The 13856-nt window shown below is 50.2% G+C and overlaps 1 protein-coding gene across 9 annotated transcripts in view; it reads right to left on the reverse strand.

The window, feature by feature from the left end:
• ttn.1 (titin, tandem duplicate 1) overlaps positions 1–13856 on the reverse strand; it is a 182652-nt gene that overhangs the window by 113730 nt on the left and 55066 nt on the right. For 7 of the 9 annotated variants that reach the window (XM_080497608.1, XM_080497611.1, XM_080497610.1 and 4 more), the window contains 13 exons: positions 7713–8003; positions 6489–6776; positions 6098–6325; positions 5740–6022; positions 5478–5661; positions 5098–5178; positions 4753–5020; positions 3768–3836; positions 3386–3448; positions 2699–2755; positions 2169–2336; positions 1553–1840; positions 1393–1455 (listed from right to left, as the gene is read on the reverse strand). In XM_080497608.1, the coding sequence (XP_080353734.1) occupies positions 1393–1455; positions 1553–1840; positions 2169–2336; positions 2699–2755; positions 3386–3448; positions 3768–3836; positions 4753–5020; positions 5098–5178; positions 5478–5661; positions 5740–6022; positions 6098–6325; positions 6489–6776; positions 7713–8003 (2331 nt within the window). The remainder of the gene's footprint in view (positions 1–1392; positions 1456–1552; positions 1841–2168; positions 2337–2698; positions 2756–3385; positions 3449–3767; positions 3837–4752; positions 5021–5097; positions 5179–5477; positions 5662–5739; positions 6023–6097; positions 6326–6488; positions 6777–7712; positions 8004–13856) is intronic. The other 2 variants (XM_080497609.1, XM_080497613.1) reach the window with 2 other exon arrangements.

Raw genomic sequence — 13856 nt, forward strand, 5'->3', positions numbered from 1 at the left:
TGTTCTCATATCTACCTGCCTGCTGGAGACCTTCTCGTGGCGGTTCCACATCTGGTGGCGGTTCCACAACTTGTGGTGGTTTTCCTTCTCTTTGTCGCTCTTCCACAGTTTTCAGTGCTTCAGGAACCTTCTTTGGTTCTTCAGGAACCTTCTTCAGTGTTTCAGGAACCATCTTTGGTTCTTCAAGAACCTTCTTCAATGCTTCAGGAACCTTCTTTGGTGCTTCAGGAACATTCTTTGGTGCTTCAGGAACCTTCTTTGGTGCTTCAGGAACCTTCTTCAGTACTTCAGGAACCTTTTTTGGTGCTTCAGGAACCTTCTTCGGTACTTCGGGAACCTTTTTTGGTTCTTCAGGAACCTTCTTCGGTACTTCAGGAACCTTTTTTGGTTCTTCAGGAACCTTCTTCGGCACTTCAGGAACCTTCTTTGGTACTTCAGGAACCTTCTTCGGTACTTCAGAAACCTTTTTTGGTTCTTCAGGAACCTTCTTCGGCACTTCATGAACCTTCTTTGGTACTTCAGGAACCTTCTTCGGTACTTGAGGAACCTTTTTTGGTTCTTCGGGAGCTCTTTTTGGTTTTTCAGGAACCTTCTTCTCTGCTTCAGTAACCTTTGGTTCTTCAGGAATCTTCTTTGGCTCTTCAGGAACCTTCTTTGGTTCTTCAGGAACCTTCTTCAGTACTTCAGGAACCTTCTTCGGTTCTTCAGGAGCTCTTTTTGGTTCATCAGGAACCTTCTTCTGTGCTTCAGGAACCTTCTTTGGTTCTTCAGGAACCTTCTTCAGTACTTCAGGAACTTTCTTTGGTTCTTCAGGAACCTTCTTCAGGACTTCGGGAACCTTCTTTGATTCTTCAGGAACCTTCTTCAGGACTTCGGGAACCTTCTTTGATTCTTCAGGAACCTTCTTCAGGACTTCGGGAACCTTCTTTGATTCTTCAGGAACCTTCTTCAGGACTTCAGGAACCTTCTTTGGTTCTTCAATAACATTCTTCAGGACTTCAGGAACCTTTTTTGGTTCTTCAGGAACCTTCTTTGGTTCTTCAGGGAGCTTCTTCAGTGCTTCAGGCACCTTCTTTGGTTCTTCAGGAGCTCGTTTTGGTTCTATGTGAACTTTGTCAGGAACAGTCCCTTGTTCAAGCACCTTCTTAGCTTTTTCTGAACTGGTCTGTGCCTGTGGTTCCTGGATGGGTGCTGGAGTTCGTGGCTCAGGAGTTCTTGGAGGTTCTGAGACAGCTTAGAAGAACATTAGTTGATAAGAAAAGGAAGGCACTAGAAGTCGCACTCTACCGAGTGCTGGAAGATATTTGTGAGGAGAGAAAGCTCTTGGTGTTCGGAACAAGAACCACAGCATGCAGAGCAGAACACCACCACACATCGGGACCGGGGCAGTACCTTTGGGTGAGACGGCTTTTGGAGGGAGTGGTTGGACTTCCTGTTTCTTTGGTCGGGGAACATCTTGCATTAAAAGAGCAAGACACACTGTTTAACCTCCAGAGAACCAACACTGCAGTCCCACTGACAAAATCCACAACAGCTAATGCTAATCGAATACCTTCAACTGGATGGTGCTCCACTGGATGTGGTTCCACTGGTTCTTCCGGCTGCAGGAGCTCTGCTGCTGGACGTGGTTCCACTGGTTCCTCCGGCTGCAGGAGCTCTGCTGCTGGACGTGGTTCCTCTGGTTCCTCTGGCTGCAGGAGCTCTGCTGCTGGACATGGTTCCACTGGTTCCTCTGGCTGCAGGAGCTCTGCTGCTGGACGTGGTTCCTCTGGTTCCTCTGACTGCAGGAGCTCTGCATCTGGACATGGTTCCATTGATTCCTCCAGCTGCAGGAGCTCTGCTGCTTTCAACAACACGTGATACAAAGACTGTTGGATCACTCTATCGAGTGTTGACGGCAGAACCTGACACCAACACAGACCTGCCCACACAGATAACAACCTGAAGACACAGACCTGCACACACAGGCACTGCAGCTTCTGGTTTAGAGGAAACAACATGAATTCTCTCAACATGTGAAGCATTGTTGGTGGTCAAAGATCCGGTCAAGAGGTTAGAATGAAGAACATACAAGTTAAAGAGTTGAGACTTGTTCATGGACAACCAGAGACAGAAACACATGAGACAGAGCCCCAGTGTGTCCAGGAAATCAAGAGTGACCTGGTTACCTCCGGCTTCAGCCACTTCCTGCATCTTCCTCAAAGCTCCGTCATGCTCTTTTGCTGCTGTGAGCTCCGGAACAGCTGGTGGCGGTTCAAAGGTGGTGGCGGCTCGGCCAGATTCTTTTCTCGGAATGGTCTGTGGTTGTGGTTCAGGTTTGATGGAAACTGAAGGTTCTTGAAGGTTAACAGAGAAACACGAGGTCACTCAGACACCAGAGAAGAAGACAAATGGAAGGAAAACAACATGGAGACAACAGGAAGTAGCTCACACACAGTGAGAAGAAAAAAGACTGAGGATGTGCAAACAACCGTTGAACCGCCGAGTCCGGCCGGTTGTTGTTACCAAAAAGTCCAACCAAAACCTTTAACCATTCTTTCAAGAAAATAATCACATTTCCGTTGAAAAAGTGTCACATTGGGAACCATATTTTGCCTGTTTCCATTTACTTGTATTGGGTTTGTTATGGTTTGAATTTGTTGCAGTTGTAACGCGAGAAAAAAAAAGAAGTGGACAGATGGTAATAGAGGGAGGTTACCTTCAGCTGCCGGGGCTCTCAGCGCCGCCTCCGCCGGCCACTTCCTGTCCTCTGCCACTTGAAAACAGAGCAGAGGTCAACACTTAAAGGGAAGACACTTCCAGACCAAGAGTGGGGCGTGCACAGGAAGTGCACAGACAAGACATGATAGACATGGGACATTCACCAAAAGACCACAGGATATTCACCAAATGACCACAGGACGTTCACACCAAGTTCACCAAAAGACAATAGTAAGCTCCACAAAAGACCACAGGAAGTTCAAAAAAAGACCACAGGAAGTTCACACCAAGTTCAGCAACAGACAATTTGGAGTTCACACAAAGTTCTGCAAAAGACAACAGGAAGTTCACCAAAAGAAAACAGGGAGTTTAACAAAAGACAACAGGAGGTTCCATAAACAACCACAGGAAGTTTAAAAAAAGATGACAAGAAGTTCACACCACATTCTGCAAAAGACAACAGGAAGTACACAGGATGTTCACCAGAAAACAGCATGGAGTACACGGGACATACACCAAAAGATGACAGAAAGTACAACAGAAGTACACCGGGACAAAACAGGAGAGGACAGGAAATAAAAAAGGAAGTGACAATAGATAAAAGAAATAGGATATGAATGAAGAAGGGGAGGAAATAGGTGTGACAGGAGAGACTGGGAGGAAGAAAGAAGAGATATTGTGGTACCTGTGGTGGCCACAGGAGGCACTGCGGGTGCAGACGCTCTGTCCTCAGTTCTGTAAACGTCTGCTGCTCAGAATACAGAGAGAGTCGAGGTCAGGAGGTGGAAGAGGAGTTCATAAGAGCTGACAGCGCACACACATACACACATATGGCACGACGGCACAGCAGCTCTATGGCTCTATGGCACTACGGCACAGCAGCTCTATGGCTCTATGGCACAACGGCACAGCAGCTCTATGGCTCTATGGCACTACGGCACAGCAGCTCTATGGCTCTATGGCACTACGGCACAGCAGCTCTATGGCTCTATGGCACTACGGCACAGCAGCTCTATGGCTCTATGGCACTACGGCACAGCAGCTGACAGCTCAACAGGCTGTGGTACCTTCAGGGACGTCTCCTCGCATCTCCACCTGCTTTTTGGCAACTGGCTCCTCAACGGGCCGTTTGGCTTCTGCCGGAGGGAAAGAGTATATTTAGAAAGGAAGGAAGCCGGTGGGCTGATGGAGAGGAAGCAGGAAGTAGACCCAGCAGCTAACAGGAAACAGGAAGTAGACCCAGCAGCACACAAGAAACAAGAAGTACACCCAGCAGCACACAGGAAACAGGAAGTAGGCCCAGCAGCTAACAGGAAACAGGAAGTAGGCCCAGCAGCACACAGGAAACCGGAAGTAGACCCAGCGGCTAACAGGAAACAGGAAGTAGACCCAGCAGCACACAGGAAACAAGAAGTAGACTCAGCAGCACACAGGAAACAAGAAATAGGCCCAGCAGCACACAGGAAACAAGAAGTAGGCCCAGCAGCACATATGAAGCAGGAAGCTTCTTTGTGACTCATTATTCAATTGAGTCTCATCCCCACACAGACAGATGGTCCCAGGAACTAGACTCGGGACTCAGCCCTAGGACTTGGTCCTGGTACTCAGCACTGGGACGCAGTTCTGGGAAGTGGTCCTGAGACTTGGTCCTGAGATTTAGTCCCTTGACTTTGTTCTCAGACTCCGCTCTAGGACTCTGCTCTGGGACTCTGCTCTAAGACTCTGCTCTTGCACTCTGCTCTGGGACTCTGCTCTAGGACTCTGCTCTGGGACTCTGCTCTGGGACTCTGCTCTTGCACTCTGCTCTAGGACTCTGCTCTGGGACTCTGCTCTGGGACTCTGCTCTAGGACTCTGCTCTGGGACTCTGCTCTGAGACTCTGCACTGAGACTCTGCACTGAGACTCTGCTCTGGGACTCTGCTCTGGGACTCTGCTCTGGGACTCTGCACTGAGACTCTGCTCTGGGACTCTGCTCTGGGACTCTGCTCTGGGACTCTGCACTGAGACTCTGCTCTGGGACTCTGCTCTAGGATTCAGCTCTGGTAGTCGTACCTGTGATGCTGAGCTTTGCGTTGGAGATATGGGGGCCACACACCACACGGTAGTTGCCCTGGTCTTTGAGCTGGCAGCGGCGGATCTTCAGGAAATGTCGTTCTCCTACGCTGCTGATGTCATAGTCAGTGCCGCTGTCTAGCTTGGCCGTTCCTTTGTACCACGTCAGCGTGATCTCTGGGTAGTTGATGCGGATCTGACACTGGAATGTAGCACTCTGGTTCTCCATGGCGGTCTGGTCCGAGATGTCCTCAATCACTGACACGGGCTGCAGGGAGACAGGTTTATAGTCAATCAACAACTAGCCACCCTGGTAACAACGGTTATGAGCAGTGTCACCGTTACCTCCGCCGCTACGCGTCCTTCCAGCTGCTGCATCAGTCGGGCCATGTCCTCCTCCTCCACACGACCGCCCCGCTCCACTTCCTGCAGCAGGACCAGGGACCAGCACAGGTCAGAGACCACAGACCCTCTACAGACTCTCTAGGGACCCTTCACAGACCCTCTACAGACTCTCTAGGGACCCTCCACAGACCCTCTACAGACCCTCCACAGACTATTTACAGAACAGTTGGAACAGTTGGACCAATTGGATCAAAAGGACCAGTTGGACAAGTTGGACCAGTTGGCTCAGAAGGACCAGTTGGATCAGTTGGAAAAGTTGGACCAGTTGGATCAGAAGGATCAGTTGGACCAGAGTTCAGTGGACAGTCAGATGTTCTCACCACTTTGCTTGTCTCCATCTCCTTCTCCTTCTTCAGGAACTCCATGGCTTGCAGTATGGCTCGATAGTCATGGATCCCGTGCTCACGCAGGATCTTTTCATAGTCTTTGGGGTCGTGGCCTCGGAGCATCTCCACGATGTTGACCTCTTCATCCTTCTTGGGACTTTTCTGCTTGGACGGAGTCCTAATGAAGAGACATAAAACAGACGTGGATTCTGGTGTTCCTTTGTCTGGACCGTCAAATGAGCTTGTCTTGTCATACTTCTTGAGCCTGGTCCTCAGGTCTCCGAGTCCTCCAGCCTCCTCCTTCTTGCAGACCTCGATGTCGGCGCTACACTCGATCTCACCATGCTTACTGGTCGCCACGCAGCGGTACTGGCCGGCGTCGGACTTGGTGGCCTCTCGGATCTCCAGCTTGGCATCCTGTCCTTTGTGCTCGATGGAGATGCGTCCACCATGGGTCATCTGCCTCCACTTACCTTTCATCCACTTCACGCTGGGGATGGGGTCGCCTCCGATCTTAGCGATGAGCGTGGCTGTTCCCTCTGTGGAGACAGGAGCTCCGGTTAGTCCGGGGCTGTTGGAACTGGATGGGCAGAAGCAAACTGAAGCGGACTCACTCTCGGTGACTGAGACGTTGTGTGTCTCCTCGATGAAGAACAGGTTGTCGAGCCGTTTGACTGGAGCGGCAGGAGTGGGGGTGGCAGCAGGCGTGGCTACAGGGGTGGCGGCTGGGGTGGCGACAGGGGTGGCGGCAGGGGTGGCGGCCGGGGTGGCGGCCGGGGTGGCGGCAGGGGTGGCGGCAGGGGTGGTAGCCGGTTTAGCAGCCGAGGGTTTTGTCTTTTTATCTGAAAAGAAAATAGACTCACCTGCTGTCAATCTGTTACTGATATTATGAGATTAACCATAAATAGATTGTAACGATCCCACAGAGGACGCTTTAGAGACCCCTGAAGCATCCCTTGGTTTATGCGGCTCACGCAGATTGATGGCCGTACTGCGGCTGCTCACCGGTGATGGTGACTCTGGACTTGCAGAAGTCACTCCCACTGGCATTGCAGGCCTTGCACAGGTAATCTCCAGCGTCGCTCTTGGACACTTGGCTGACTTCCAGGTTTGCCGTCCCGCCCACAAAAGTGATGCGGGTGTTTGCGGTGGACCTGAGCTCCCGGCGGTCCTTCATCCACTGAATGGTAAGAGGAGCGGTGCCGACCACGTGACAGCGCAGGCTGAGCTTCTCGCCCTCGCTCACCGACACTGGCTCCAGAGGAGCGTCGAACTTGGGAGCCCGGCCACCTTCTGATGGAAAGACAGGCAGAGGGTGAGACAGAGGTTTTTTTCACCCTGCAGGCTTTTTGTAGAGACCAGAGAAATAATTGACATTAATAATCAGAGTATTTCTGATTAAAATAAAGTTAAACTTGGAAGGAGCTACGAGAAACTTGTAACTCCAAATAAACTTGTTAAGATAAAATAAAATGTATGGGAACACTGGGCACACTGGAGACATTGGGAATACTGGGAGCACTTCTGACACTGGGGACACTGGGGACACTGGGCACACTGGAGACACTGGGAATACTGGGAACACTGGTGACACTGGGAACACTGGACACACTGGAGACACTGGGTACACTGGTGACACTGGGGACACTGGGCACACTGGAGACACTGGGAATACTGGAGACACTGGGGACACTGGGCATACTGGAGACACTGGGAATACTGGGAACACTGGTGACACTGGGCACACTGGAGACACTGGGAATACTAAGAATACTGGGAACACTGGAGACACTGGTGACACCAGGAACACTGGAGACACTCAGGACACTGGAGACACTGGGAACACTGGGCATACTGGAGACACTGGGGACACTGGGAATACTGGAGACACTGGGGACACTGGGAATACTGGGAACACTGGTGACACTGGGCACACTGGAGACACTGGGAATACTAAGAATACTGGGAACACTGGAGACACTGGTGACACCGGGAACACTGGAGACACTCAGGACACTGGAGACACTGGAGACACTAGAGACACTGGGAACACTAGGAACACTGGAGACACAGAGCATGCAGATACAAGAATAAGCAGTTGAAGGATTTCACAATACTACAAAAACTAAAAGGATCCTGCATGCCTGTTTACAAAATTCCAAACCAAAAGCAGGATGAGCCACAATTCTCAGGTTGAGAGGAGATATCCATAAAGCTTTGTTGTCATACCTGAGATGGAGAGGGAAACCCGACAGGAAGCTTTACCAGCATCGTTGGTGACCTCACAGACGTATGAGCCACTGTCGGAGTCTTTGGAGTCTTTCACGCTCAGTACGGCCACATTGTTCTGGAAGCTAATGTCGTATTTTCCAGATGGGGAGATCTCACTGTTGTCCTTGTACCACGTGATGGAAAGAGGTTGAGAGCCCGACACCCTGGCTTCCATCTTCACAGTCTTACCTACTGAGTCCAACATGGACTCTGAGGGTCTCTTGGTGAAGGTTGGAGGAACTTTGTGTTCTGGTCAAGGGGAGAAAATGAAGCAGTCAGATATCATATGACTAAAGGTTCGAACCAGGCCACTGGGCCTTCACCACAGTAGAGAGGACAACATGGCAGCAATGCATGGGAACTACATGAAGACAACCTGCAACACAGAGGCCAAAACAGAATGCAACCGACCAACAATGGGCTACCAAAGAGTTCATCAGTCAAGTAGGTTTTTATCTGACCACCATGAGGAATGCATGTGCTCAGATACCCAAGAAACCTTCAACGACTGTCTGGAGACAACAACATTCCTCAACATGGACAACGCAACCCAGGATGCTTCGAGGACAAAACTGTTCTGTTACCAACAAGAACAACATTCCCGAACATCGAAAACACAACCCAGGATGCTTCGAGGACAAAACTGTTCTGTTACCAACAAGAAAAACATTCCCGAACATCGACAACACAACCCAGGATAACTCAAGGACAAAACTGTTCTGTTACCAACAAGAACATCATTCCAGAACATCGACAACACAACCCAGGATGCTTCAAGGACAAAACTGTTCTGTTACCAACAAGAACATCATTCCAGAACATCGACAATGCAACCCAGGATGCTTCGAGGACAAAACTGTTCTGTTACTGACAAGAACCAGGAGGACCAGACCACAGGGTTAGTCAATGAAACCACATGTGAGCGACGAGATGCCGGTTACTGGATTACCTATTTTAACATGGGCATAACATGTATCGTTTCCTTCGGCATTGGCAATTTCACAGGTGTATTTTCCTGCAGCGGCCATGCGGTCACTGTTGAGGACCTCCAGGACACAGGAGGACTGGGTGGTCCGGACGTTGTACTGGTAAGAGGCCCAGATGAGCTTGTTATCCTTCTTCCAGGTGACAAAGGCGCGCTGGCTGCCAGAATACCTGCATTCCAGCCTCAGTGGTTTACCCAGCTCATGGGACATGTCCTCCAGTTTCTTGACGAAGCGAACGGGCTCTGAGAGAAGCAATGTGTGAATCAGTCACAGTGCCAGTGGACCAAAGAGTGTGTTTCTGTCCAGAGGAGTCCATCGTATTGCTTTTAGAGAACCTATGTGCAGGTAGAAAGCTTTACATCTACGTGAAGCTGGGTTAGCTGGCTGAAGCTATGTGAAGCTGGCTGAAGCTATGTGAGGCATTAGCTTTATCCACTACAGATTACAGTGGTCATGCGTCAGGTGGCTGAAGCTGCTGGTTAGTGTTACCTAGTCGGACATAAGCGTGGCAGACATCTGAGCCCTCGGCATTGGAAATTTCACATGTGTATCTTCCACGCGCTTCCTCGCGGTCGCTGTTCAGGACATCCAGCTCACAACTGCAGTCTGTGGTCTTCACATTGTACTGATAGGAGGCCCAGACTGGGCGGCCATCTTTCTTCCAATTCACGCTCACTCTAGGGTTGCCGACAAATGCGACTCTGAGCGCAAGTGGCTGGCCAACCGTGAATGAGATGTTTTCCAGCTTCCGGATGAAGCGAGCTGGTTCTGTAAGGAGTAGTGGGGGTTAGATGGAGAGGCCAGCACCACTTATAATTACAACTCAAATATGAATGTGTAATTATAATAGATGAACGTTAGTTTAGGTTCAGTGAGTGCACAAAACCCAAGTTTCATCCTGCTCATGCTTCTTCAATCCCAAGAAGGGTGGTGGTGGGAGGCTTGTGGCGGCTGGAGGGTGCCGTATAGTGGATGGTGGTGTGTGGTGCATGGTGCTTTAAGGGTGGAGTTTAGCTACATTGCCAAGAGGAGACAGAGCTGAAGGAAACAGGATTCTATGGAAAAGGAGGCAGAGCTAAATGGAACAGGATTCTTGGGAAGAGGAGGCGGAGCTCAAATAAACAGGATTCGAGGGAAGAGGAGGCGGAGCTAAATGAAAGGATTCTAGGGAAAAGGAGGCAGAGTTGAGTGAAACAGGATTCTAGGGAAGAGGAGGCGGAGCTAAATGAAACAGGATTCTAGGGAAGAGGAGGCGGCGCTAAATGAAACAGGATTCTAGGGAAGAGGAGGCGGAGCTAAATGAAACAGGATTCTAGGGAAGAGGAGGCGGCGCTAAATGAAACAGGATTCTAGGGAAGAGGAAGCAGAGCTGAATGAAACAGGATTCTCAGGAAGAGGAGGCGGAGCTGAATGAAGCAGTTTTCCTGGGTACCTTTCCTGGCGGTTTTCAGGATGACCTGAGCATCACAGACGTCTGAACCTGCAGCATTAGAAACTTGACAGGTGTACACGCCAGTGGCTTCCGGTTGGCCACTGCTGAGGATTTCCAGGAACAAGGTGGACCCGCTGATTTGAACGTTGAATTGGTTGGAGGATGCCATGGCTTGTCCATCCTTGGTCCAGCTCACCTGCACAGGCTGGCTGCCAGCAAATGTGCAGGTGAGCCTCAGCGGCTCTTCCGGACGGTACAACGTGTCTTGGAGCTTTTTCACGAAGCGCACCGGCTCTGAGAGAAGCAACAGCAGGGTTAGTGGTGTCATGTGACCTGAGCTGTGGGCCAATGGGTGAGTCAGGAGGTGGGCTACCTAACGTGACCTGAGCATGGCAGATGGCTGAGCTGCTGGCGTTGGAGATCTGACAGCAGTACTTCCCAGCAGCCTCCTCACGGTCGCTGTTCAGCACCTCCAGCTCACAGCTACTGGCCGTCGTCTTCACATTGTACTTGTACGACGCCCAGATGGGCTTCCCGTCTTTGGTCCAGCTCACGTGGATGTGGCGGCTGCCTGTGAAGGTGACGTGGAGCTGGAGAGGACAGCCGACCCTGAAGGTCATGTCCTGCAGCTCCTGCACGAAGCGCACCGGTTCTACGGGAGGCCAGGTAGTAGTTAGAGCCGAGGGGTCAGGGTTCGAACCGGGACAATTTCAGGGTGAAGCTCATTGCGCCCAATTTATCATTAACTCTCTGTCTACGCTATCCTGCAATACTTTACATGTTCTGACGGTGTTTTGGTGTTTTGTGTTCTTGGTACCATGTTTGGTACTTTTAGCGTATGTGTTCTTTGTTCTTGTTTGGTACTTTTGGTGTATGTGTTCTTGGTACCATGTTTGGTACTTTTAGCGTATGTGTTCTTTGTTCTTGTTTGGTACTTTTGGTGTATGTGTTCTTGGTACTATGTTTGGTACTTTTGGTATATGTGCTCTTGGTACTTGTTTGGTACTTTTGGTGTATGTGTTCTTAGTACTGGTTTGGTACTTTTGGTGTATGTGTTCTTGGTACTATGTTTGGTACTTTAGATGTATGTGTTCTTGGTACCATGTTTGGTACTTTAGATGTATGTGTTCTTGGTACCATGTTTGGTACTTTTGGTGTATGTGTTCTTGGTACTATGTTTGGTACTATAGATGTATGTGTTCTTGGTACCATGTTTGGTATTTTTGATGAACGTGTTCTTGGTACCATGTTTGGTACTTTTAATGAATGTGTTCTTGGTACTTCTTTGGTACTTTTGGTGTATGTGTTCTTGGTACCATGTTTGGTACTTTTGATGAATGTGTTCTTGGTACTTCTTTGGTACTTTTGGTGTATGTGTTCTGTGTACTTGTTTGGTACTTTGGTGTATGTTTTGTTGCTACCTGTTTGGTACGTTTGGTGTATGTGTTGTTGGTACTTGTTTGATATTTTTGGTGTTTTGTGTTCTTGATACATATTTGGTACTTTTGGCAAATTGTGATTTTGTGGTACTTGTTTGGTATACTTGGTGTATTGTGATTTCCTGGTACTGGTAGTCTTCAGTCGTACCTCCCACGGTGGGGGATGGAATAACAGAATGATAAGCTGGGTGCGCTGAGCCATTGTCATGGTTCCGACGTTACCTAGCATGATGCGCGCAGAGCACATGATGTGGTTTTGGGAGTTGGACACCTCGCAGGCGTACACACCGACGGCGTCCAGCCGGTCGCTGTTGAGCACGTCCAGCACGCTGCAGTCCCGTCTGGTCTTCACATCGTATTTGTACGACGCCCAGATGGGCTTTGAGTCTTTGGTCCAGCTGACATGGAGCGGCGGGCTGCCACTGAAGGCACAGTACAGTGCCAGTGGGCGGCCCAGCCGGTAGGTGGTGTCTTGCAGCGGGTAGGTGAAGCTAACAGGCTCTGGAGGAGGTAATGGTGGGTTAGCAACGAGAGACCGGGGGCGGACCTACGGCTGGAGGAATTGGAGGATTCCGTCCGGCAAAGAGGTTTACCTATCTGGACCGTGGCATGGCAGACCGCCGACCCCTCTGAGTTGGAGATCTGGCAGGAGTACCTGCCGGCAGCGTCGCACCGGTCGCTGTTCAGCACGCCCAGCTGGCTGGAGAAGTGCGTGGTGCAGACGTTGTATTTGTATGATGCCCAGATGGGCTTCCCGTCCTTCATCCAACTGACATGGATCCTCTGGCTGCCAGTGAAGCTGCACTCCAGCTGCAGAGGCCGACCCACCTGATAGTTGCAGTCGCTGAGCTTCCTCACGAAGCTGACCGGCTCTACAGGGTCAGCAGGAAGGAACCGGCCAATCAGAGAGCCTCCCAAACAACATCCTCCTGCAGTATTTATGGCTACTTCTCCGAGATTCTAATTCTTAAACACAATTTCCACCAACTGACCTCAAGGATACCAAATATTAAGTATTGATCACATCCACAGTGTGAAACAGAGCTGTACATCATATTTGTACATTTTCTTTTATGTAATTAGAGTACGTGTTCTAGTATCAAAGAAATAGTTCGAGGAAACACGAATGACTGCAGTACCTTCGGCTTCCTGCAGGGGACCTAAAATAAGCTGCTGTCGGGCTTGAAGAGTTGAGTATGAATACAACTTTGTCTCACGTCACTTTTTACCTAGCATTACATTAGCGTGACATTAGCGTGTCAGTAGCATGGGAGTTGTTACCTAGCATGATGTTAGCATGTTAGTGTGGTTACCTAGCGTGATGTTAGCGTGGCAGATGTCGCTTCCTTCGCCGTTGGTGATCTCACAGGTATATTTTCCCACGGCGTCATGGCGGTCGCTATTGAGCACCTGCAGTGTGCAGGTGTCATGAGTCGTCTTCACGTTGTACTTGTAGGACGCCCAGACGAGCATCCCGTCCTTCTTCCAGGTCACGTGAACTTGCTGGCTGCCGCTGTACGTGCAGGAGAGGCTCAGTGGCTCGCCGAGCCTGAAAGACGTGTCCTGCAGCTTTCTGAGGAATCGAACCGGTTCTGAGAGGAGTGAAGGTCGGTTAGTAGCATATAGCCAGTTGGTAGTGCTAACAGGCAGTGGAGGGCATGCGCCGTGTCATTAGACCATTTGGTGGGCCGTCAGCAGGACGCGTGCCGTGACTTTACCTAAACTGACTCGAGCTTGGCACACGTCGCTTCCTGCCTCGTTGGAAACCTGGCAGGAGTATGATCCAGCTGCCTCGGGCCGGTCGGCATTCAGGACCTCCAGGATGCAGGTAGATTCGCTCGTCTTAACATTGTACTTGTACGACGCCCAGATGGGCTTCCCGTCCTTCTTCCAGGACACGTAGATGCGCTGACTGCCCATGTATGTGCACACAAGTCTCAACGGCTGGCTGATCACGAAGGTTGTGTCTTCCAGGCGCTTGATAAAATGCACCGGCTCTGAGAGAAGCAAGGCGGCGTTAGTGCGTCACACCTCAGTTAGCTTAGCCATGAGCAATGAAGGCGGCCGCTAGCGACACGTCCGGGTCCATCTCCATGAACAATCAACACGTGAAATAACTTCATCATTGAACCAAAAGACTAAGAACACAACAATTCGAAATGTCATAGCGAAACCTCCAGAACCTCTGTCCAGGCCTGTAATAAAACTTTGCACCAGCAGGGGGCACTGGAAGTCATCTCGACAG

The sequence above is a fragment of the Blennius ocellaris genome (genome assembly GCF_963422515.1).
Source record: "Blennius ocellaris genome assembly, chromosome: 6".
Classification (NCBI taxonomy): domain Eukaryota; kingdom Metazoa; phylum Chordata; class Actinopteri; order Blenniiformes; family Blenniidae; genus Blennius; species Blennius ocellaris.